Source organism: Tetrahymena thermophila (genome assembly GCF_000189635.1).
Source record: "Tetrahymena thermophila SB210 genomic scaffold scf_8254460, whole genome shotgun sequence".
Lineage (NCBI taxonomy): Eukaryota > Ciliophora > Oligohymenophorea > Hymenostomatida > Tetrahymenidae > Tetrahymena > Tetrahymena thermophila.
The window spans coordinates 490290-516294 of NW_002476237.1; the positions used below are offsets into that span (position 1 = coordinate 490290).

Genomic DNA, 26005 nt, shown 5'->3' on the forward strand with positions numbered 1-26005 from the left:
TATTAATTTTATAATTTTTTATTACTTAAATAAAATTTAATTCAAATATCTTTTAGAAATTATTTTCTTTTTAAAATCAATAAATTTTCTGAGAATATATAAAAGGAATTTTAAGTAACCTTCTAGAAATAAAATATATTTTAGTAATATTGAAGAATAAAAATTACTTTACTTTATATTTTATTTTTGTAAACAAAACAAGAAATAAATTTTTAAAAGTTAATTATTTAGTTAAAACTATCATACTTTCTAGAAATTTTAATATTTAAATTTAAATGAAAATCTTTAAATATCATTGTAGGAGAAAACATATTTATTGGATAAAATGGATGTTTTATCAATTCTATTTATATATTTACAATTTCTATTTAATTTAATTGTAACTTAAAGAAATGTAATCGTGAGGTATTCAAATCAATAGAAATAAGATTCTAATATGAATAATTTAATATCAGGGTTTTAATTTATTAATTAAGCATTATTAATAGCCAATAATTCAGATTCTAAGAATTTGAATGATTTATTTTTACAAAAATGAGAAAATAAATTTTGGAAATTTATTAAAAGAAATTTGATGATTACTTTGGGGCAGATAGCGGGAATGGTGTAAAATTGAAAGATAAATTATTCTAAAAAATACTTCTTAACTATTTTTAAAGAATGAAAGAGTAAAACAAAAACTGAATACATAGATTAGGAGATAGATAAAGATAAATACAATTTGATATTTGCTTTAATCTGCGTATACATTTCAGAAGAAATGAAAAAAACAAAATTAATGAAATATGTAAGAGGAGACTTTGCTTGGATGCGATTGAATTTAATATATATGAATCAAGCAAGCAATCAAGCAATTAATCAATAAACAAATAAATCGCTTGCATATTAGTTATCTGCTTAAACTAATTTATATATTTTTCTTAATCTTTATTTTGAAGAAATTGATTTACTAACTTATGAATCAATCAATCAATAAATATTATAATTAACTTAAAATTAATTATATTTTTGGTAATCATATAAATATACATTAAGGGTATATTATACTCATAAAGTTAGGATATAACAACAATAAAATATAGGACAGATAGATAGATTCTTACTAACTTACCTACCCTTTATTTTTTTAAAAAAAGGCATACCAAACAATTGCAAATATATTTACTAAATTACATTCTTAATAGAAACTTTATTATTTATGAAGCCCAATCGCGAAGCAGTTCGAAACATTAGAGTGTTGTCTTAAACATCTGGAAATTAGGATCTTAATAGGCAATCATTGACTAATCATCCAAATTAAAATAATAACAGCATGAATATAGTTAGTAACAACATTAATACTAGTTAGCAAAATAATAGTAGCTTTGCTCATACTAGTGGTGATGCTTCAACATCCATAAATACAAGACCAAATAACTCTAGTTCTGTCAATAAAAGCAATGCTGCCCCTCATTCATAATAAAATTAGCTAAACTATACTAATGGATTCTCTGCCGCAGCTGATAACCCAAACAAGACTTAAACTTCTTTGTCTCCTTTTAGCAATAAGAATACTAGAGTCTTGAAGGAGACTGCTAATAACAACTAAGGCAGTCAAAACACTAATCCTATACACTTGATAAATAGCACAGGAGGTATCTCTTTTTTAAATGGATAACCTTAACTGTAGCAATAGCAACAAAGTTTACTATCTGAACAGATGAAAAAGCTCAAAGAAGATTTGCAGCGTAAAGAAAGAATTAAAAAAATGCAACAAGAAAAGCTAGCTGGAAGTATCGTTGTAGGATAATAAATGTAGCAAAATACAAGCGGTAATAAGTAGACTATTTAACAATCTTAGCAGTAATAACAGAGAAATTCTCATCAACATATTTAACAGATTATTTAGCATTAGCAACAACAACTCTAACAATAATAGCAGCCACCTCCAAAGTAAGATTTTAGGAAAGAGATTGAAAGAAGATTTTAAAGATCAAATGTCAATAAAACATTTATTTTTCCTCGAAAAAAAAGAAATGGGAATTTAAATACCATATCTGGTGGAGAACCTGTTGAAAGTAATAATAGTTCTAGTGATTCTTCTTTAGATAGCATAAAAGACGTTACTGTATATGATCTAAGGTCGTAAAATAATAAAATTAATAGTTTAAGAAGAGTTTAACGTAGCACTACAGATCATTCTCTAGGAGGTACAAGGCCTTTAGTTTCAGACAGTCCTGAAATTAAAAATACTTAAAACTAAAACAATATCAATAACCAATCAATTAGTTAGTTTAATAAAAATAGTTATAAGCAGCAACAGACAATAAGCAGCTCATCTCAACAAGTGAAAACAGAAGGTGATGAATAGCAGTAATCTTAAAGTAATAACTATGCTAGGACTCACTCATCTATTTCTAAGCCAGTTTCTATGATTACCTAATAGCATTAATAACAAGCAATATTAAACAGAGAAAATTAATAATTTTCTTCTCTTAACTAAAAATTACTTGGAAGTGTGTTAGTGGGTTAATAATTGTAAAAAAATGATTCATCTGTTCAGCAACCATTTTCTTAGACGAATGGATTTTTATCCAATTCAAATACAAAACCTATGAAGAGAGGAGAAATTGCAAAAAGTGCTAATAAATCATATGATCATAAAATTTAAAATGCTTCTACAACATTCACAACAATTTAATCCAAGAGCAGTAATTCTCGTAGACCTTAGTAGTCCTAGGGATTTGATAACACCAAAGATTACTAAGAGAGCATAACAAATCCAAGGTATGCAACAGAATTTTCTCCTGAAAAGAAATCAAACATATCTGATTTTCTAAATAATGTATCAATATAAAATAATCAATCTAGCATAAACTATGATTCTTACAACAGGTAACATAGTAAAAGCTAAAGTGGAAATAAAATTAACAATGCACAAGTTGTATTTAACAAGAACTAAGTGTCACTGTCGAAAAAGTAATTATATATTTAACATAAATCAAATTAAAGTCATTTTTTAAAAAATAAAATTAATAGTGGTGCCAGGAATACATAAAATAATATGAGGATTTTCTAAATGAAAAACGATTAACTTTAAAAAATATATAAATCTAATATTAAAAGAAACGAATATCAGTAAAATAATCTCTCATAAGATAACTATTCTGCTATGAGAGTACAAACAGAAGGATCTGAGCCTTAAAATAAAAATAATATTTACAATAAATAAGAATTATACAAGAAATTCAAAGTAAGCTAGGTACCATAATAAAATAACTTAATAAATTCAAATGTGTTCTCCTCATAATAATAGTAAATGTTTAATTAAAATAATATCTCTTTTAAGAAATAAAAACTTCCAGTTCTCTAATAATGAAATAATTTAAATTGAAATAAATGTCATAAAATAACACCTTGAAAATTTCTTAATAAAAAAATTTTAATTTATAAAATTATCAAATAAAATGAAAAAAGCCTTAAAGTATTTAATTAACTAACTAATTAATAAATAAATAAATAAACAAATAAAAACAACTTAAATAATAAATAAAAAAATACATGAATTGAAATTATAAATATAAGAATGATAAATTAAGGATATAAATAAATGGAATCATAATAAATATTGATTTTTAAATTATATTAAATGATAATAAACACTATAATTAATTATAATAAGTCTTTCTTCTTTCTTACTTGCTCGCTTGCTTGATTGATTAATTTTTTTTTAACTAACTAACTATCTATCTATCTACAATATAACACTCCTAAAAATAATTTTAATCCACTTACAAGTAATTTTGGATTGATAAAGTTGTTGAAACATATATCTCTCTCAGCTCTTTTAATATCTTAAAAAGCACAGCCTGATTACTAGCTTTCAAAGTAAGCATAGAATAATTAAATTTGTATACTCATTAAAGATGGTTAGATTATCTATTAAGTTCTTGCAATATATTTTCCCATTTGCTTTTATAAAATTATTAAAATAATATTGTTGATTGTTTGTTTGTATGTAGGAATATATGCATTTTTTGTATATAATATTTTATGTATGAATCAAAATTAAATAATAAAATTATAATCTTTAATTACCTTAATTCAAATTCTAGACCACTTTTTTCTTGGTGCAGTTTTTGCAAGATTGGATCAGTTTCATATATTTTTTATAGTCTTTCATCCTCCTCTTCTATTAATGGTAATATTCTCTCACCTAAAGTATAATTCTAGTATTACTAATCGTCTAATTTATATTCAAAATAGTTTATTTTAAATAAATTTAATTATTTAACTTACTTTGATATTTTTTTTGCTCGTTCTAATATATTTAAGACTGTTCATGCATGGATTGACTATAACTGAGATTTGAAGCATTATTATGTTGATAGCTAGATTATAAATCTGATTGTACATAATTCTAAGTTTTGTTAATTACTGAATTATTTATTTATCCTTAGTTTATTTTATTTTATGATAAAGATGTTTCAGATTAGCTTTAAATATTTTAGGTATGTGGTTAATTTATAGTTTTTTAATTATTTTAGCGATAGTTTTGTGGATTTTTCTGAAAACTGTCTTATAAAATCTGGCCTTAAATCTAAGTATTTAGTATAGGTGAAGGGGAACTACCTTAATTGGCTCTTTTATTTATTTGTTGTGAAAATGTGTTATTATTATTATAATGTGCCGCTTGTGATTATCTGGGGCTCTTCTAAAATATGCTTTGTTCAAGAAAACTAGCTTAAAGAGACTAGTTTTCATTAAATATACTGATAGTATGATTTTCATCTGGAATACTATTTAAATGATGGTCATTTTGCGGATGGTGATCTGGAGATATATTAAATACTTCGCTATCCATATCAGCAATTTCATCATTATCAACTCCAAATTATTGGTTATAACTTTATGGTTTTCTTTTGCCAATAAAATTCTCAGATTAATCATTTATCACAATATGTTCTTTGGTAGTCACTGTATCTTCATCATAAAAGAAATTTTAATGATCTTGTGAGTACTCTAATTCACTATCTCTTCCCTATTAGTACTATTGAATTTAGTTATAATTTTTAAAATTCTAATTTTATTTATCAATTTAATGTTAAGCTTCTTCTTCATCATCATCCTTGCACTTTTATAGATCAAAGTTATTTTTAAATATTTGTTTTAGTTTTTTTATGTTTTCTTTAAAATTAATTTTATTTTATGAAATTTATTCTAATGCCTTTAAGCTTTCGTCTTCATGTTTTTCCATTTTTTTATTTTTAACTTATTCATTTTTCATATTATTTTCTTTTGTTGGGATAACATTTTTTTAGTTTTTTTTATTTTCTACCTCTTCATCATAGATGAGTTTGTCATTTTTATTTTTAAAATAATCTTAATTATTTATTTTCTTGCTGGTTTTTTATTATGAATTTATTGAATTTTTAGGATTCTTCGCATCTTCTTCACTGCTATCACTTGAATTGTAAATTGGATGTTTCTTATTAATTTTTTTGGTTGCTTTAGAATCAATTTCTTAAATTTTTTGGTTATCTATTTTATTTGGAACTTATTCAATTTTTTAAGGTGATTCTTCTGTCTTTTTAGTTTCTGAATTTCTGTTAAAAATTCTAGTTTTTATTCTTTCTATTTCCATATCAGCATCATGCTCATCTATTTAATTTATAGAATTTTTGTTTTAAACTCTTGAAGGTGAAAGACGTTTTTTTATTTCATTTTTTTTATTCTCAATTAGCTTTTCTTTAAATTCTTGAGTTGTCTATGCCTGATTACTATTATATTTTACCTATTCTTACTATATATCAAATTAATTTCCTTATCTGCTTAGCCTAATAAAAATGTTTTATAAAATATTACTTTTTATTTAAAAAAAAAAATATTTACACTTTGTTTTTTATTTTTTGAACTATTGAATCTGGATTAGTTTCATAGTCAAAGCCAGAAAAATCTTATATTTGTAGTAATCTCTGGTTTTAGTTTAGTTAGCTTAGTGTAATATCACCTTAAGAATTTGATTCAAAATTTTATCTGCTTGAATTAGCAGAGTTACCTGCAGTTGAGTCAGGAATATTTAAATGTTTTTGGATTTCCTTCAAAGAAAAATCCATTTTATATTTTGTTTTCATTTTGTTAAAGATATTGTCTATTGTATTAATCACTCTATGACCCTTCGAATGATAATCATCTTCATTTTCGTAATTATCCTCTTGATAGTCTTTCTGTTGAATATTCTCTTTGAGTTTGGTATCACTTGAGTTTTATAAATCATTCTATTCCCTTTATTTCTAAAATTAATAAGAATTTCTACTACTATCATCTTATTGCTCATATTTTTTTATCTTATTTGAACTCTTTTAATTAATGATATCATGATAACGTTAATCTGTTTCTTCCTTGATTAAATTTTATATATTTCTATTTCCTTCTTAGTAAGTTCTTTAAGAAGGAGGTGATGTAATATAGGATTTAATCTATCCTTATTTGATTCCAACAATATCTGATCGCTAAGGTGTTTCCATAATTTTTGATTCTACTGAAGGATTATCATTTAATGAAATATTATTATCCCTAACAAAATTAGCTAAAAAATCTGAATGCTACTTCAATTTTTAAAAGTTATATTGCTACTTAGCAGAAATATCAGAAATAGAACTTTAATTTTCTGAAAATTAATCCATAGAGTTTTAAACATTCATTTATCAAGTTAATTAGGATTAATTACTTATTATCCAATGATATCTTTTGTATTAAATTTAAAATTTACTATAAGATTCAATTGGCTACAAACAATCAATATTACAAATAAAGAAATTAATAAATAAATAAATGTATAAATTTTCAAAAATTTTATTTTTTAAAAATACTTTTTGAACTAATTCATTATTAAAAAAATTAAGCAAAAAATATTTGATTTGAAAGCAAAAAAATATTTTTTTTTTAGTGAAAATTGAATTAATTAGCTAATTAATTATTACTCGACTTTGAAAATATAAATCAAATATAATTTAAATATTAAGCTTGAATGATTATTATCAATATTACAGGCATTTACATGCATTAATGTTATATTTTTAGGGGATTGAAAAAAATAATTAATACAAATATTAACATTGTTTATTATTTTGATTTAAAATTTGATATCACAAATTCTGTCATTTTTACTAATCAAATTAATTTTTTTTAAAATAAAGATTAAAAAAGTTGTAAGCTTATTGTTTACTATGATAAAATTTTCTTTTCAATTAGAAGTCAAAAATAAAAAAATAAATTCTTAAATTTTTTTAATTTATTAGCAAGGAGATTATGGAGAGAAAATATCATTTTAAAATTAGTTTTCTTCTTTTTATTGTTAAAATATTTTATGAGTAAATTTAATTTTTAATATAAATTTTCTGGAGAATAATTTGTTTGTAAACATTCAAAGATAGATTAAAATAGTTAAGGCTAGATTTTAAATCAGCTAAGTTTTCTATTAATACTTCAATTTAAAATTTCTGATACATATTTAGCTTTGATGGTATCAGTTAAGATTAGAACTTACTTTAAATTTATAAAATGTGATTTTGAATCTTACAAATTTATTCACTAAAAAAAAATATTTATTTCATTGATGTATTTTTTATTTATTCATACTAAAATAGCCATTAATTATTATAGCCATCAGCCTATAAAAAGTTTCTTGGAATCTTCCCATTATTAAAAAAATATATGTAATTTATTTAAAAGCTGTCCTTAATTTAAATTTTCCAAATGTCCTCTAAAAATTGAAAAAAATTTACTGATCATTATTACTTTTGCTAGATGTCATTTAGTTGTTGCTAAAATTTATTAAAATTTTTTTATTTAATTTAAGAGTATGAATAGAGATAATAGTTAATAAAAATAAGGTATTTTTAATTATTACTGTTAAAGCATACAACAGTATATAGAGTTTTTTATTTCCTTACATACTACTGTTCAGTTATCAATATTTGTCTGAGGTTCTTATTATTGTACTTATTGATCTATATAGATAGAATATATTTCTATAAAATTGCGTTAGATTTATTATTAATAACAATCCTTTAATTAATTATGAGTACATTAAAAATGAATGATTATAAAAAATTTACAGATTATAGATTTGCGTTAAGACTCATTAGTATTATTGTTATTATTTAATCAAATCAATCAATTTATATGTGATTATATTATCAAAAATAATTTGCTTGAAAACCAAATAAATAGGCATACTAATTTTAGGGCAAAAATTATAAATACCAAATACCATTTTATACACTCTTAACACTATTAATAAATTTATTTCTTCTTGATGACTTCAACTATGACTTTATCTTCCACAGATATAACCTAATAAGTAATATATCAGCTTTATAAACCTTTCATTTCGCACAACAAATCACCAATTTTTATGAAATCGATTATCAAAGATACATATTTTTATTTCAATTAAAACCTCAAAATTCATCAACTATTTCAACCTTTGTTCTCATGGAAAATAACAGCTTGCTAAATAAAAGCATAGTGCTAATTTATATGAGGATTAAGCTTATCTTTTATAAGCTAGTCATCAATTTGAGAATTTGTAATAATTGCTTTACTAATTTTAAAAATAGTCACCTAGGCCAAGCTGTAAAAAGAGACCTTAGCTTTCATTGTAGGTGAATTTTTTAAATATTTAGAAGGTGGTTGATAAGGAGGATTAAGAATAAGTGATTTCTAAGTCAGCACATAAAATATAGAGTATTGATACCTTCAGCTTCAAAGAGATCTAATCTGCAGAAACTCTTAAAAATATCTACGATAACTACCATTTCTTTAAGACTTTCTATGATACATCAATGAGAAGATGCAATAGACCTTAAATGGAAGACCGTGTAATACAATTTTTATTTTTCAAATAAATAAAATTTGAAAATATTTTTTATAATGATTTTCCAAGATTTGAAAAAGTTTTAAAATCATTTTTTTTATTAAAGTATTGTGCTTTGCTGTAGTAAAAATAAAACCAGTTCAAGGAGAGCTTCTTTGGTGTCTTTGATGGACATAAAAATTACGAAATATCAAACTTTTTGAAGAATAATCTATATTAATCGATACAAACTTAAAATAGTTATGAATAAAATATAAAAGAGAGTATTATATAAGGTAAAGATGTTTGTCTACTTTGAATTATTTAATTACACTAATAAATGAGTCATATTAATTAATTTATATATAATAATTACAGCCTCTTTAATGCTGGACAAAGAAATATAAGAGATGATTAAAGTTAGAAATTTAAAAGGAGGATCAACAGCATTATGTGCTCTAATAAGAAATAAAACAATAAATTTATTAAATGTGGGCGATTCTATTGCTGCTATTGTTTCTTATGATGGAATCAGATAAATAAATGAATAACATCGTCCTAGCAACCCTAAAGAATAAGAAATTTTAATTCAAAAGGGAGCTGTGCTTTTAGAGAGAAGTGGAGTATCAAGAATTAATGGCGAACTAGCAATTTCTAGATCATTCGGTGATAATGAATTCAAAGAATTCATCACTTCAATGCCTGATGTATACAGCTTTGATATTCAAAGCAATGACTAATATTTACTTCTTGCTACTGATGGATTTTGGGATGTAATTTGAATCAATATTTAATAATCAAAATAATTAATCCTTATCTTTTAATTAAATAGGTAATTAATTTAGAAGAAGCAAATTATTTTATTAAGCAGTGGGAAGTTGAAAAACAAGACAGAGAAAATATTGATAATCTATCTTCATTTTTGATTAATCAAGCCTGCACAAAAATTACGAATTTCAAGAAGGATAATATGACTGTTTTAGTAGTAGATTTGCAGTACTTGAAATCCGATTAACCTTTACTACTTTCAAGATATAGTCTGGAATGAAAAATAATTAATTTTAATTATTTTCTCTTAAAATAGATAAAAATTTATTATTATTATAATTAAATAAATTTCAATTTCTTTTTTTCAAAGAAATTGTAAAAAATTTTGAAAAAATATTCAATTTGGATGATAATATACTTATAATTAGACTGCATAGCAGGAATATAATAGTTTATTTATTAAGCAATTTTCTATTTACTTTTGCTTAACACTTAAACAATTAATATTTTAAGATTGAATTTATTCACTAATTTTACTGACTGACTGACTAACTGAATGAATGAATGACTTCCTATAAAAATTATGTTATTCTCTTTAATTATCTAATCAATAAAAATCTATATTCTAATTATTATTTCGATCTAGTGCTCTGCAAAAACTAATAAAAAGAGTTATACCATTCTTTAAATTAGTTCCCATAATTTATATGCCTAAATTTTATAATTAAAATTAAATTAAACAAATTATGTTATAGATAAAACTCTAATCTTGTCTCTTATTATTTACTAACTGTAACTTTAGATATTCATAAAAACTATTTGTTTTATTTTTATTGATTCATTAAATAAATTATTTTTAGATTTTATTTTAGAATTTAATCATTCTTTTAAAATTTCTTTAATTGAAATTAAAAAATCCATCAAGATTAAATTTCACATATGAATATTTTTATAAAAAAGAATTATTTATTATTTATTTATAATAATTTATTTTTTACCTTTCCTTAAAATTTATTATTTCAAAACTAAAAATAATAACTAAAATTAAAAAAAATATATTGTTTATTTTTTTTATCTTTTAAGGATAAAAACAACAATAAAAAATCGATTTATAATAAAATAGAAATTATAAATTATGTTTTTATTATAAATACACATTTTAGTTATTTCTAATATTTAAATTGCTTTAATAAACGAATCAGAATTTGAATAATAATAAATTTAATAAATTCTTAAGGAGCATTCTAATTTTTTCTTCTAATTTTTAGTTCATACTTCTAAAACTAACAATAAATATTATATAACTAAAAATTACATCAAGTATTTAAATTAAAATCACATTAATTAAATATTAAACAAAATAGCTGTAAAGAGAAAGTTAGGAAAACCTTTTTTTTTTTTATTTTTTAGGGGAATAATTTTTAAAATTACAAACTTATTTGTTAATATTTTTTTTTAATTTAAGTGGATTGCTAATCTTAAATCATTTTTTGACCATTACATCCATACAAAAAATTAATTAATTAATTTATCCATAGAGAGAATTTAAAAATATATGCCAACTAAAGACATTCATTACCCATAGTAAATAGTACTATTCTTAATTACTTAATTTTATGATTTTATATGATTATTATTGTATTTTGGCTTAAGTTAATAATTGAATATTAGCTCATTTTTCATACAAATAGTTTACATTTTAAAAATTTTTGCATTGAAAAAATAAATTGATTAAAATCTCTTGTAAAATATTTCTTAAAAGTCAAAAAATTGAGATTATTTTTTATGAATTTTAAAAAATGTAATAGATAAAAATAATAACCATTTTTTTAATAAAAGACGGAGTTCTTTATTTTAGATTTTAAAATTGTATTTGTATGTAGTTAAGCTAATTTTTTTTATAATGTTTTAATTGTTGTGACGTAAAATCTGAAGTTCCATTTAATTTTTTAAGATTTAATCATGTAAATGAAATATAAATTACGGACAGTCCTGCGTCATTTGTATCAAAAAATATTCTAATTTTTTATAAAATTTTTGATTTTCTTTACATTCTACATATAGTTAAAACTTGTTTAGGTATTTAATGACGAAGTGTATTATGTACTAAATTGATTAATTAATTATTAACTAATATAATTGCTAATCCAGAATTTCTACAGCTCTACTTTAAAAAATAGAAACAACGATAGGAAATACAAATAAATAATAATATATTAATAATTAAAAGAAATATTAAAAGCAAAATTTAAAAATGCCTGGCTCCATATCGGATACTACTTGTTCAACTCCAGAAAACGATACAGTTGAGAGAATTATTAAGAATGATACTGTTCGTTATGTAAGAAAAGGTATAGCTAGCTTATAATTTAGCTTATAAACATGTGTTAATTATTTTTTTTTTTAATACAAAAGGTTATGGTCTCTTCTTTGCTATAGTTATTTTCTTATCATTCTTTTACTTTGGTCCTATTTTACTCAAAGCAGTTTGGCCATTATATCTTTCATTAGGAGAACGTAAATATTTCAAGTTTAAACTAGTAATTTTAAAAACTATAATAAAAAACAGCTAAATATATTATCTTCTTTGCTTAATTTTTATTCCCATCCTTCATGTACGCCTTAGCCAACTTAATCATGTGGTCCATATACGTTTCTGAAATTCCCTTCTTTGAGCGTTACCGTATCTGGCCTGAGGTAATCAATCATCTTTTAAATTTAAAATGATTTTTCCATTAAAATAGCTCTGCGTATGCATGATTTTGATATATAAATTGATTAAATAATTTAGCAAGAAAGAAAGCAAGCAAGCAAAAAATAAATAAACAAAGCAATATTAATATGCAATTTAAGCAAAAATATTGGCAAAATTTACTCTGTTTCACGATTTAAAAAAAAAAGTAGTTTTCTACTTATTTTTAAATCAACTAGCTATTTTCCATTTCAATTAAAAAACTTTAAAACTTAACTAGCAAATATTATACAATTTTATAATAAATTGGGTAGAGCTGATATTAAAAAGTGTAAATTTCCATCAATAATTAAATCAACTTTTTTTGCCATATACAATATAGACAATTATAATCTATTATTTCAAAACCTCAAAACCTCTTTTTTCTTCTTTTTTTCTTTCATTTTTAATTTAATCCATTTTCTCAAAAATATTATGAATAATAGTTTTTTTTCAATGTAAAGTAATTATTAAAATGATTATAAATCTTTTTCAATTTAACTTGATAAAATGATTTTCATTTTAAAGATTAAAATTAGAGATTTTTTATATTAAATTTTTTTATTTTTATTATGTTTATAGAAATAATGGCCTTGGTAAAAAGACCCTGTTGCATGGAGAGCAAAGTTAAGATAAACACTCAAAAATATCTTTATTAACTAATTTGTTGTAGCCCCTGCAATGGCCGCTTTTGAATTATTCGTGACAGGATCAAAATGCTAATATTCTTTAGAATCCTTCCCTGATCATATCACTATCATTAAATAAATTACCTTCATGATGATTGTTGAAGACTTTTTCTTCTATTGGGGTCATAGAGCTTTACATACTCCTTATCTTTATTAGTTAATTCATAAAACTCACCACGAATATTACAATGCTATTTCTATATGCGCTGAGTACGCTCATCCCATTGAATTCGCTGTTGCCAATGTTTTGACTACATCAGCTGGTTATTTGATACTTGGGTCTAGCGTTCACATGTCTACCTTCATTTTATGGTAATTAATATTAAATTTTAAACACTTTTAATCCATTCCTAAATAATTTAAAATATATTTTTGAAAAAATAAAATACTAATTTATTAATAAATGATTAATCATAAATTAACTCATAGTTTAAATATAAATTTTTAAAATATTTTTTAATTTAAATTAATAATGAAAAATTAGCTTAAAGCATAATTTATTTATTAACAATACAATTTATAATATAAAAGGTTGGGTATTAGAGTTTTCGAAACTATTGATGGTCACTGTGGATATGAATTCTCTTGGAGTCCATACAGATTACTTCCTCTTAGTGGATCTAGCGAGTATCACAATTATCATCACTCACATAATGTTGGTGTATATGGATCATTCTTCACTTATCTAGATACCATTTTTAAAACAAACAAAGACTACTTTGCATATAAGGCTCGTAAAGAAAGAGTAATTTATTTTTTAACATATCTAGATAATCAATTAAATAAAATTTTATTAAAAATATTAGAATGAAAAGGCTAAAATTGAAAGCAGAGAATTTTCTAAAGCTAAGATTGATCCTAATGAGTTGAATGAGAAATTAAGCAGCTTAAGTAAGCTCTAAGAATAAAAAAGTTAATGATTGAAAAAGTTTAATAATGTTAATAAAATTTATTTTTTATTTAAATTGTGATCTTATTCTTATTCATGTTGTTTATTTCTCTTATAACTACTTAAATTATTAATTAAAATAAACTAATTCCCTTGCTTTCTATAAATTATTTTTTCTTAAATTGTGTTTCCAGCATTTAGAAATGCTGTGTTTTAGAGATTTTAAAATTTTATGTTTAAATTGTAAATTATTATGGAAGGTAATAAATTACAAAAAGTTGCATATTTACAGTAATTAAAAGGGTAAAAATGATGCTTCTTTTTTTAAAAAATTAGATTAATGTTGTATCCCTTAAGAAAATAATTTATATTTGAATTATTGATCATTTTTTAAAATATTGTCTTAAGGTCAATCTAAATATAGTCTCATAAATTCAAATATATTCAAAATAAATAATATTTCAAGTAGGATTATTATTAATTTGAGTATTCGTTTGAATTTTACAAAGTTCATTCAAATATAATCAATGATTGATTAATTAATTAATTATTTTTGGAGTGTTAAACGAATATAATATTGAACATAGATTTTTAAATTTCTCCTTGCAAAATTTTTACTTTTTGATCACTAATTAAAAACGAAATTTATAATAAAGTAGAAGAAAAAGATATAAAGAAAGATGGGTTGCAACTAAAGTTAAGATAATCAATAAGCTTCACATTTTTAACAATAATAATATTAATATTAGCAATAGCAATACATCTAAAATTAAGAATATTAACAGTAAATTAAATTATTATGGAATAACGAATAAATAAGTAGGAATAATTCTGAAATAAATTTGAAAAATGTTAATGATCAGATTCCGAAATTACAACCTGATAAAAATAATCAAACTTTAGAGAAAAATAATAGTGAATATCAATTTTAGAGGAAGCAATCTATCCTCAAAAAAACATAAAAGATTATCTAAGAGAACTTATTATGTTCTCAATAAATGCAAAGCAACTAAGCTCTCACTACCAGAAGAAACTATAATCCAGAGAGATAAGATACTTAGTTTAGTGAATATAATAGATAGATAACATAACCAAATATTGAAGATGACACAAGCGAAGAAGAGTATGATTACAATTAAGAAAATCATAATCCTAACATACCATAAAAACAAATTTTAAAAAATGATTAAGAAAAATAAAATTGTAAAAACATAAAAAATAGCCACTTAAAAGCTCCAAGTGTTTATACTATACAAGATAAAATTAATGACCATTTGAAGTAGTTTAATAATGGAGGATATGCAAACTAACAACATAAATAAAATTAGAATAAAAATACCCATAAAAAGAAATCTTCAGTAGTTCAAAATATAGTACAGAATTCTAACTTAAGCAATAATGAATAATAAGAAGAAATAAAAATTTGCTAACCAAGACATATTTAAAAGATTAATCCTACTAAACCCAAAAAATTTATATCAGAAACTTAAAATATTACAAAAGTTGATTAAGAGAGAATAATCTAAAGTCAATAGTAATAAGACATGCAATAATAATAACAAAAATAGTAGCAGTAAAGAGTTCTCAATTTTTAAAACAATCTACACTTGCTCACTATGAGAAAATACTCTTCTAATGAGAGTTCTTAAAATACTTCATACCAAAAGATTACATAGAGATATAATAATTAGCTAAGCTAAAATAGTAGCTACATCTTTAATTAAAGTAACAGCTTGCTTAACTTCAGAACTGGTAAAACATAAGAATAATGTCGTCAGCTTTACAGTGAGGTAGAAGAAGTTGTCAAAAATAGATGCTCTGTGCACTAATATGAGGCTTATCATAAATTTAATACTCTAATAGATAAAATAACTCAAAAAAATGGTGAAATCAAAGTATTTATAATTACTGATACATCGTCTTAGTTCACACTTTCTAATTATTAATCAACTTAAAAAACTCAGAATTAGACGAAGTTAATGGGCACTGGTCTAATTTAAAAAATATAAAATGAAATTGTAAATTTTGAGTAGTTTGATTTAATTGAGAGTTACCTTGATTAAAATTGTATTTCTTACGATAGAAGATTTTTTGCCAAATGCGTCAATAATGTCAAATAATTGGCTTCTCTTATAACTCAAATTAATTTCGTATTTAATTATAATACAAAGAATGTGTTGAATTAGTCATCATCATAGAGTCGCTTTTATAACAGTAAAAGTAATATCACCACATATAAAGTTGGAGAATCGTTTTCTATAGAAATTAAAGTACAGAGACCATTTGAAGAAGAGTAGCTTAATGCATTATCAAAGCAGCACACAGAATACGAAAATATTTATGAATGGTATAAAATAAACTAGGCAAGTGCATTGGGATATGGATTTGTGGTAAACTCCTGCTTTAGAGATGAAATTTACACTTTTTACATTTACCATGATGACAAAAATGTCAACTTATAAAAGGCTCTCTCTGCCTTTTCTATGTATGGAGCTTCAATGAATTATCAAGTTTAATAAAAATTAGAAGCAATCATCCCTTGCAATGATTTTGATATTGATTTTCACTTTAATGAGTTTGGACTTGTAAGTTTAAAACTTAATCTAGGAAAACTTTCATCAATTAATGAAAAATAACTTTTAAACCTTTATCATACTTAAATAAGTAATTGTGGATCAGTTAAATCTTTCAGGGGTATTGAAAGTACCTTTTCCTAAATAAATAACTTTTTAAAGAGTCAACATGAATAAAATTCATTAAAAAGTTCTTCAAACAAAAATTATTCAACAGGAACAGTACATGGTACTTCTCAATCAAAAAATAGCTTAAATAGTAAATAATCCTCTTTTTCTAAAGAAATGCTCCTCTCAAATTAGCAATTCAACATTTTGAACACTCTAAACAATAATTTTAATTCTAATTCTCATTATATTATTGAGTTTAACAAGTCAGGCTTTTAATTATCAAAGTCAGACTAGATAGGGCAAGATGATTCTGCCTCAAATACTCAAATTCTTGTCTGTGAGTAGTTTAAATGATAATCTTATTATTTAATTTCGTTTTTATGTTTCATAGATTAGTTTTGTATTTTTTTTCTCATAAATCTTGTTTTAAATGAAATAAAAAATTTAAAGTATAATTAAAATACTGTATCTCTATCATATTATTATATGGTATAATCAAATAGGATTTAGTATTTTTGAGGAAAAAAAATATTATTTTTAATTAATAAAATATAATTTTTTAGATAATATAAATGCAGGTATGTAGGTAAATAAATGCATAAAAAAAATAAATTAACAAATAAAATTACATTTTTACATGAGTCAATCTAAATATAAATCTATATGAGAATATTAAGTTTTAAATTTTAAATAATTTTGAATATTCTTTTGATAAAAGTTTTACATCATTTACATTAAACATATTCTCTTCCTCACGAACTTTTTTTAAGAATTGGAAAATGCCTTTTCCTAATAAATAAATTCCTTATTGATATAGTATTGAATCACTTGCTGAAATTATGAAAGCTCAAAAAGACATAACATTCTATTCATTTAAAGTGTTTGATGGCAAATAAAACCTCTATCTCTATCTTCCTAATCTAATCTACCTATACATTCTTAGAGCTGATAATTTAAGTAATATTATCTTATTTCCTTTACCAAATCTAACTCTTAGTTATTCATTTTAATCTTTAATTTTGTTGTGTTTTAGATTATTACAATTTTTATTTAAAATTTAGATGTGAACTAAAGATTTTTGATATTTAACATTAAATAAATCCATAAAAAAACAGATAACAATCAGATATTACCTAATCAAGTTAGATCAAACATTCTAATTATTTTTATAAAATTAAATAAATCCATAAAAATAACATATAACAATCAGATATTACCTGATCAAGCAAGATCAAATATTCTAATTATTTTTACTAAATACAAGATTGAAATATATAAGTAAAATTAAAATTAAATATAAATTATTAAATTATTTAGAATATTTCAAATTAAACTTTTTATTCATTTCACCTTATCAAAGGTTGCTAAGTTTTTATTTTTTTAATAAAAACAGATGTGGAGATTATTATTATTTGTATTGATTTTTATGATTATTTAATTATTTATATTTATTAAAACAATATTTTAACATTAAACGTTATAAAATCAATTTAAAATTTTTTCCTTATATTTAAATATTTTTTTCAAAGCAATTTTAATTTTGGAGTTTACAAAGCATTAACATTGTCTTGAGGTTAAATGAATTAATTTTCACTCTTATAATTTTCAACATACTATGCAGAGTCAAAGAGTCCCATTTAAAATTAATTTTCATCCTAATATTAAAGCTACTTTTCCACACCTATTTTACTTTATTTCTCATTTGTATTTTAATTGTATATTTATCTTGTCTTATTAAAAACAAAGGAAGGAGTACTGTCAATCTTTTATTCTTTGTCGTCTTTTTCTCTTATAGGACTAAAGTTTATAGATTTATTCTTGGAGTTTTGAATTTAGTTTGCTTTTTGATTTTTAATCATTAATGGAGTTATTCCTGTTTTTTGGTCTTTCTATTTTTCTACATGTGAAGAATTAGTCAAACATTTCTTAAAATTATCTTCAAAAAGCATTTCTTGTACGCTTTGTTAAAATTCAGAAGTATTTTATTAATTAAACTTGCTTTTATCATTAATTTATGGAAGTATTCTTTTGATGTCATCAGTGAAGCTCTCAGAAACTTCTTACTAATTTAACTTTTGAAGTTCTCTTGAGTTTTGTACAAATTTAACTTTAAAGTACAAACAAGCCTAATAGTTATTAATTTTACTCTGAACTATTTTAGAAGCATTATGTGTTAAACAGCTGCTATTTACTTCATAAACACTTTCACCTATTTTTTCAAATTTAAAATAATAGAAAAATTAAAAAAACACTTAAATAATTCCTTACTGAAATATATTTCTTTATTATCAGCTTAATTGAGCATCCATATTTCAAATTTGATTACAGAATTTTCTGCATTTGTGTTAAATTCATAGGTTTTGTTAAACTTTAAATCCTAAAATAATTTAAATTTAAAAAAATGTTTAAATTTTATTATTATTAAATAAAAATTTTACATTAATAGGAACATTTTATGTTTTTTATAATTGCTCATTATTTAAAAATATTTTTAAAAATGAATGAGTTGCCTATATTTTCTCGAAAACTTTATCAATTTTTAATCCAATAATGCAGTCAATCTTGTGTAAATAAATAAATATTTTAACATAGAATTACTTTAAATTATTAAAATTACGATAAGAACTATTTTTGCATTGTTTTGGTTTAATTTTTAATAAATCTTTGGAGTACTGCTTTCATCGATTGATAGTTATTGCTGAGTTAGAATATTAGAAAATAACTTTGAGCTTTACTATTATAGTAGAAGCGATTATTCTTATTTGATAAAACTTTAAGTTTTATTTGAATTCTAGTCAGAAGGTTTTTAAGGAGTTTCTTGCTAAGGTGAGGAAAATTTTTAAGCTTTTTCCTATATTTATTTTTAGGGTAAAAAGTTTTTGTGTAAAATATCTTATTAGCCTGATTTCATATCTTTTTTAATTTCATTAATTTGTAATTAGATATCTAATAATTATTTCTTAGCAAGTTCTAAATCTTAGTCAACTTTATGCATTAGTGCTATAGTTAAAGATGATTAATTCATTCCTTACTAATTTTCCAAACTTAAGTTTTATTTGGTAAGTTTTGTATAGTCTTAAATAATTTCCAAAAATTTAGTTTCAAACTCATAATTACTTTGAATTATAGCAATCTCTTTCTTAAAGTTTAAATCAGTCTCAAAGTATTACCTTTCTATGATGTTAATTTCTTATAGCTTATTGAAATTAGAATTTTATTTTAAACTTTAATTCTCATAAGAAATGATTTTTATTTTTTAATCCATATTATCAATAAGATCAATCAGTTTATCAAAATTTTACTTATTAAATTGTATATCTTTAAGCTACAATTCATCATACATATTTACCTCTTATTCTATAATTTTAAAGTACTAAATTTTTATTTAAAAAGTATTAAAATAAAAATATTAATGAGATTTGTTTACTGATTTGTATTTGCTAATAATTGAATTGAGATCATCAATATGATTATTCTTTATTTCAATTTCTTATTTTTGATTCTCAAGGATTCTTGTTAAGTTTTCATGAAAATTATCCTAAGTTGAGCATGTTTTATCAATAGTTTTTAATATTTACTAGCACAAATTCAATGTATTTTCCTCATTCCCTTGTATTTTATGCATTAAGTTATTTACCAAGTTATCTTTTATCTTTAGTTCATTCTCCAAAACAAATATCATTTTTTTTGCAGTTGGAGACTCTATAAATAACTCACCTAATGGTTTTGTGCTTTCAGAATTCGATAAAATATTTTAAAGATGATAGTTTTTTTCTTTTAAACTATTTAATTCATTTTGCATCTTATATTAATTTTACTAAACATCTATGAGCAAGAACTCTTGATTTCTAATTTTTGCCTATGAACTTTCTACAAGATCACATATTTTTTGAATCAAAAGTAATTAAGTGCTTGAATATTTTTCAGACTAACCTACTTTCTACATATCATTAATAAATTGAAAATTAAATTTTTTCCAAAAATGAAAATAATCAATTGAAAATTAAATATTTTATCATATTACAAATAGTTTTCCAAATAAAAATTTTTGTGTAAAATAAATATTTTTACTAGATCTTTTATGTTTATTTGTAAGGCTTTATGCTGGCTATTAGATATGTTTGCCTAAATTTCAGTTAATTTCTGAGCTATAGTGCTAATAAACTGCTCATTTTGTGAATCTGCTTCAGATTTCTTAAATATGAAATAAAAACAGGATTTTTAGTAGTTTATTAAATGAAATAAAAAGTAATTTTTACAATTTGCAAGGCTGAATACAAACACTGCAATCTTTCAAAGTTTATTTTGTATTATTTTATATTTTCAATAAGCTATTTTTTATCATTATGAGCTTCTTGAAGCTATTCTTCAAGATTAATAAGCTTAGTTTAATTTAATTAATCATGTTACTATGTCTTTTACTATTTCTTAGAAGAAAAGAACATCTTTTATTGTTAGGTTGGAGAAACTCGCTTATCGTTTTAGCTTTTTATTTTATTGTGTAAGCTAGAAAGGACACCTTAGAGATGATTTCCTTGAATTTTGCATTAAACTCTCTATTACTCTAAATTCTAAATCTATTCAAGAGAAGATTGTATTTATGGATTTATTTTAGAAGGGCTTGCAGAATTTGTTTTTTATTTCTAATTTTTATGAAATTTTCAATTTTTATTAAATAAATTTTTGTGCTAGATGAAGAGAAATTAATTAGTCATCAATTACAATTTAATGAAAAATAAATGAATATTTAATATTCTTAAAATAAATAGATAGTAATAAATTTTGTTTATAATTTTTTAGAAAAATTAAATTAAGGCGTTAAAGATATAATTATATTTATTGATTGATTGATTAGGTTTATAACAGCACTATCATAATATTTTTCAAACAAAAAAAATAATTACTAAATGTGTATTCTGGATTTGTCTATCTTCAGAGCGCTATAATGGATTATTTCTTTTTTTTAATTTTATTTCAGGAGATATATTTTCAATATCTTCCCATCTTAATCTATTTCCATTTTGTGGTGAAATAGCCTAAGATTTAAATATGCCTGACATTTTATTGAAAGGACTTGTATCAATTTATTTATTGATTCTAGGATTTGGACTTTTAGAGTTCTTTAAATTTAACATTAGAATAACAGATTAATTTAAGATGTTATGAATAATAAAGAATTTTAAAGAATAATTTTACTCGTACAGCATTTTAAGAGAGAGTATTTCTTCTCTAGGAATTGTAATATTTATTATCTGAATTCACAAGTACCTTAAAACTCTAACAATTTTATAATAAAAATAATGTAAACTAAGATATTTTGCTTCAAATTGCTAAAATCTAAAGCTATTTATACTTCATAATTCACAGGTTGCTGTCTGTAATTTGAAGTAAATTTTTTTTGTGATAGATAAGGCTAAATATTCATACTATTTATATTCAATCTCCTTAATTAATAATATTTTACTTATAGTATTTGTCAATTTAATTAATTTTTGTATTATTTATTGATGGTTACTAATTTACGTTATTTACATTTATTTTTATTAAAATAAACATAACAAAATTAATTTAATTTCCATCAAAAGAAATATTCAATAATAGGTGAGTGATTTATTTATATATAAACAAATAAATATAAAATGTTTTATAAAAAATAAATAGCTCATAGTAAATGAATGAAACTTGAAATTAAAGTAGTAAGTTAGTTTTACATAGAACAAATCATATAAAGAATATTAATATAAATAGTATAGATAGATAGATTATTTCTTATTTGTTAAACTTCTTAAATAAATATTTTAATTTCCTGCAAAAATTTTTTCATTCATTCAGTTTTAGCAAATCTCTACTTTTCCTTAAATTAACTAAAATGCTATTAAATATCTGTAGTATTGGGTATCTGTTTATTCAATCCATAACCTTAAGCCATTTATACCAGAAGATCTGTAATGTATACCTTTTAGCATAAATACTCCACAATCATATCCGTTTTATTAGAATCCTGTTTCGCCATTTATTAGCTCGTATTTTTTAATATTTTCTTATGCAATTCCATCGTCTTTTTATAAGTTTTACATCAAATCTACAAAGTATTTTGTATAATTAAAATAATCTCTGTCATCAGTAGCGAGAGAATCATAGTAGATGATTTTATTTGTTTCATTATTTACTTCAACAAATGACCAATGAGTTCCATTAATATTCATAGGTACAAAAAAGTTTCCTGATTTATAGGTCACCTTTTTAATTATATATAGATTAAAGTTTTCAAAAAATAGTGTATTTATTATAGTTTACTTTATTTTTAGTTGCTATTCTTTTGATTTTATTCCAAGCACTGTTTTTTACCAACTCAGGATAGAAAAAGGTATTTAATATGACTGCATTTGTTGATTACACTATTAATCTTATATAAGCATTGATAACTTCATCATTAAGCCAATTAGGCTACCTGAGAGTCTATAAATTGCTAAAAGTAAGTCTTTCTAAGATGTGTTAATGAGTTACTACATCCTAATTCAAATTGAAGCTTCTTTCAAATACATCCTAAACTTCTTTAAGTTGCTTTTCTTCAAATCTCCAAAAAAGTTTTTTCATCTTTTTAGTCTTTAAGTCATAAATTTAGTTAAATTCCTCTAATAATTCTCCAACTTTTCTGTAATTTAAAAAATAAATGAATGAATTATGCTCTATAAAAAGAAAATAGAAATGCTAAAAATTACGATTTCTTATGGTATTATTTTATAAATATAATGTCTGAATCTACTTAATTATTATTGCCATTCTTTTTTCTTCCTTCTTCTGTTTTCTCTTTTAATTTTATTTTTCATTACTAAAATCATTGCAAAATAATTTCTTATTTACATTTTATTTATTATGTCTATAAGTCAAGCTTAGCCATTTTTTATTCGAGCAAACCAAAGTCATTCGAAATCCATTCATCGGTTATTTCTTTGAATTCCATAAATTCTTTTGGGAGTTGGATTATTTCCAAATCTAAATTCTCTCTTTACTTTCTATCTTATTCAATTTAATACTGCGCTGAAGACGGTCTTCTAGCTAGCTACAATTATTTATCTACAATTTTTTAATTAAAATATGAATGACTACTTCAATCAATAAATAATAGAAAATCAAATTATAAATTATTATTTTTTTGTTTTTTTTAGTTATTTATTAGTATAAAAACTACTTCTATCTATTAATATTTATTGTTATTATATTTTTATTATTAAGATTATTAAAAGATACCTTAATTATGATTTTACTTTGCCTACTCAATTCCATCCTCTTCTATCACAATAAACTCCTAGAGTTATGCTTCCTTCTTTCCATTTAGCTAAAATTCGTTTTTTTTTGAATTCCCATTGCATTCATTGAGCACAATTACTTTAGGGTTAGGTTAGTTTTGCAACTTTACTTTCGTATTCGAGTTTTCTTTATTATGGTCTATTATGTCTTTCTTATTAATCTGTTAATACTATGCTTCCTTTCTAGGTGATGTATTATTTTTTATAGGAATAACTGAATGGATGATTTAAGGCACATCATCGCTCGACTAATTTGCACTACTGCTGTTATTATTATTATTGGCTAGTTTCTAATCGTTGGAAGAACTAAATTGATCGCTTGACTTAAATACTTTTTTGGAAGGATCAGGAATCCTTGGATACTCTCCGTCATATTCGCCAATAGAAATATCGTCTCTAATTAATATTATAATTTAAAATTATGTCCTACTATCATTGCTATTTTTACAGTTGAAATGAAGGAATGAATACTCTTCATTATTTTACTTTAATGCCTATAGTATCATCCTTTATTTTTATGAATTTTAAAGCTTTTTGCTTACCGCTTTCTTTTTTTAGGTCCTAACCAATTTAGAATATTATCAAAAAGAGTGTCTAAAAACTTTGATTTCATATTATAGCTAATAATAAATAAACTATTTAATTAAAATAAATTAATTACTGAGAATTTGTCATCGTATGCATTTTTTGCCAATTTAACAATTAAATTTCATACTTCAATACATACCCAAATATAAAATATTAGAATGTTTTTTTATTTTTAAAAATCCATCTCTACTCATAAAATATTCATAAAATATTATTTTTCTATTCTTTTCTTTGACTTCTAAAATTCGAATTAAAAATATCATGTAAAAAATATTCCTCAAAAATAAGGATTTTTTAAAGAATTTCATAAAATATAATTTATATAAAAAAAGTAATTATTATTATTTGTTATTTTCTTCTAAAACATTTACTATTTAAATTTATTCATAAATTATACCCATATTATGAAAAATAACTAACATTCAATTTAACTTTCTATAAAAATGAAAACAAAAACAATTAAAATAAAATGTTTTTATATTAATTAACAATATATTTATTTATTTAAAATGATCAAGCATATTTAACATTTAAATTTGAGAATAAAACAAAATTCCCTACCTAAAGAAAATGTTCAGTGTATATTTTTAAGGCTTATTAATCAAGTTACAAAATTCTTCATTTTAAAAAATAAATATATTTTACTTCAATTTTAATAAGCTAAATAATCAAAAATATTAATTTTGCTTCAACTAAATTTATAATAAAATAAAAATTTTTTTAACTGAAGTTAAAATTGCAATAAATTAGCCTATCCTAGATAATTTTATGTTTTGATAATAAAATATTATTTTTCTATTATTTTCTTTGACTTTTAAAATTCGTATTAAAAATATTATGTAAAACATAAGGATTTAAGGAATTTCATAAAATATAATTTATATAAAAAAAGTAAATCTTATTTTTTCTTATTTTCTTCTAAAACATTTACTATTTAAATTTATTCATAAATTCTATCCATATTATGAAAAATAACTAATCTTCAATTTAATTTTATTAAAAACATAAACAATTAATATAAAATGTTTTTAAATTCATTAGCAATGCATTTAATTATTTATTTAAAATGATCAAACATATTTAACATTTAAATTTAAGAATAAAAGTAATTCACTACTTAAAGAAAATGTTCTGTGTATATTTTTAAGGCTTATTAATCAAGTTACACTATTCTTCATTCTAAAAAATAAATATATTTTACTTCAATATTAATAAGCTAAAATAATCAAAAATATTAATTTTGATTCAACTAAATTTATAATAAAATTATAATTTTTTTAACTGAAGTTAAAATTGCAATATATAATTAGTATATCGTAGATAATTTTATGGGCTTTTAATCAAATATCACATCATTTTCAATTTAAAAATAGCATCTTATAAAAAATTTATAATTTAAAAAATTAAAGGATTGAAAAAAAAGCAATTGATTTTTAAAATAGATAAACGATTAAATTAATTAGAGGGATTTCTATTTTTTAATAAATAAATAAAGAAGAGAGATAGA

The 26005-nt window shown here is 22.2% G+C and overlaps 8 protein-coding genes across 8 annotated transcripts; 5 read left to right on the forward strand and 3 right to left on the reverse strand. All coding sequences in view use genetic code 6, as the record gives it.

The window, feature by feature from the left end:
* Nucleotides 1-534: 534 nt before the first annotated feature.
* TTHERM_00348270 (hypothetical protein) lies at nucleotides 535-684 on the forward strand (the record flags this gene model as incomplete). Its single annotated transcript, XM_001022982.1, has 1 exon — nucleotides 535-684. The coding sequence occupies one exon, from the start codon at nucleotides 535-537 to the stop codon at nucleotides 682-684; it is 150 nt and encodes a 49-aa protein (XP_001022982.1).
* Nucleotides 685-1006: 322 nt separating this feature from the next.
* Nucleotides 1007-3358, forward strand: TTHERM_00348260 (hypothetical protein; the record flags this gene model as incomplete). The annotated part of the gene is made up of 2 exons (XM_001022981.2): nucleotides 1007-2958; nucleotides 3019-3358. Exons 1-2 carry the CDS (start codon nucleotides 1199-1201, stop codon nucleotides 3356-3358), a joined length of 2100 nt encoding a protein of 699 aa, XP_001022981.2. The 5' UTR covers nucleotides 1007-1198.
* Nucleotides 3359-3896: 538 nt separating this feature from the next.
* On the reverse strand, nucleotides 3897-6683 carry TTHERM_00348250 (hypothetical protein; the record flags this gene model as incomplete). The annotated part of the gene is made up of 4 exons (XM_001022980.2): nucleotides 3897-3951; nucleotides 4078-4225; nucleotides 4279-5816; nucleotides 5872-6683. The coding sequence occupies 4 exons, from the start codon at nucleotides 6681-6683 to the stop codon at nucleotides 3897-3899; spliced, it is 2553 nt and encodes an 850-aa protein (XP_001022980.2).
* A 1616-nt stretch (nucleotides 6684-8299) lies between these two features.
* TTHERM_00348240 (protein phosphatase 2C containing protein) lies at nucleotides 8300-9887 on the forward strand (the record flags this gene model as incomplete). Its single annotated transcript, XM_001022979.4, has 5 exons — nucleotides 8300-8344; nucleotides 8604-8864; nucleotides 8967-9135; nucleotides 9218-9612; nucleotides 9672-9887. The coding sequence occupies 5 exons, from the start codon at nucleotides 8300-8302 to the stop codon at nucleotides 9885-9887; spliced, it is 1086 nt and encodes a 361-aa protein (XP_001022979.4).
* A 1764-nt stretch (nucleotides 9888-11651) lies between these two features.
* Nucleotides 11652-14083, forward strand: TTHERM_00348230 (sterol desaturase). Its single transcript, XM_001022978.3, has 6 exons — nucleotides 11652-11958; nucleotides 12023-12124; nucleotides 12177-12304; nucleotides 12921-13339; nucleotides 13559-13772; nucleotides 13834-14083. The coding sequence occupies exons 1-6, from the start codon at nucleotides 11694-11696 to the stop codon at nucleotides 13945-13947; spliced, it is 1242 nt and encodes a 413-aa protein (XP_001022978.2). The 5' UTR covers nucleotides 11652-11693; the 3' UTR covers nucleotides 13948-14083.
* A 429-nt stretch (nucleotides 14084-14512) lies between these two features.
* TTHERM_00348220 (hypothetical protein) lies at nucleotides 14513-16954 on the forward strand (the record flags this gene model as incomplete). Its single annotated transcript, XM_001022977.2, has 1 exon — nucleotides 14513-16954. The coding sequence occupies exon 1, from the start codon at nucleotides 14597-14599 to the stop codon at nucleotides 16952-16954; it is 2358 nt and encodes a 785-aa protein (XP_001022977.1). The 5' UTR covers nucleotides 14513-14596.
* A 1169-nt stretch (nucleotides 16955-18123) lies between these two features.
* TTHERM_00348210 (hypothetical protein) lies at nucleotides 18124-22046 on the reverse strand (the record flags this gene model as incomplete). The annotated part of the gene is made up of 10 exons (XM_001022976.2): nucleotides 21954-22046; nucleotides 21797-21877; nucleotides 21505-21720; nucleotides 20860-21243; nucleotides 20672-20794; nucleotides 20028-20540; nucleotides 19218-19973; nucleotides 19039-19161; nucleotides 18869-18977; nucleotides 18124-18809 (listed from the first exon to the last, which is right to left on the reverse strand). Exons 1-10 carry the CDS (start codon nucleotides 22023-22025, stop codon nucleotides 18124-18126), a joined length of 3063 nt encoding a protein of 1020 aa, XP_001022976.2. The 5' UTR covers nucleotides 22026-22046.
* Nucleotides 22047-22428: 382 nt separating this feature from the next.
* Nucleotides 22429-24523, reverse strand: TTHERM_00348200 (Ulp1 protease family, carboxy-terminal domain protein; the record flags this gene model as incomplete). Its single annotated transcript, XM_001022975.2, has 6 exons — nucleotides 22429-22839; nucleotides 22898-23255; nucleotides 23323-23410; nucleotides 23465-23677; nucleotides 23852-24306; nucleotides 24453-24523. 6 exons carry the CDS (start codon nucleotides 24521-24523, stop codon nucleotides 22429-22431), a joined length of 1596 nt encoding a protein of 531 aa, XP_001022975.2.
* Between the last annotated feature and the right edge of the window lie 1482 nt (nucleotides 24524-26005).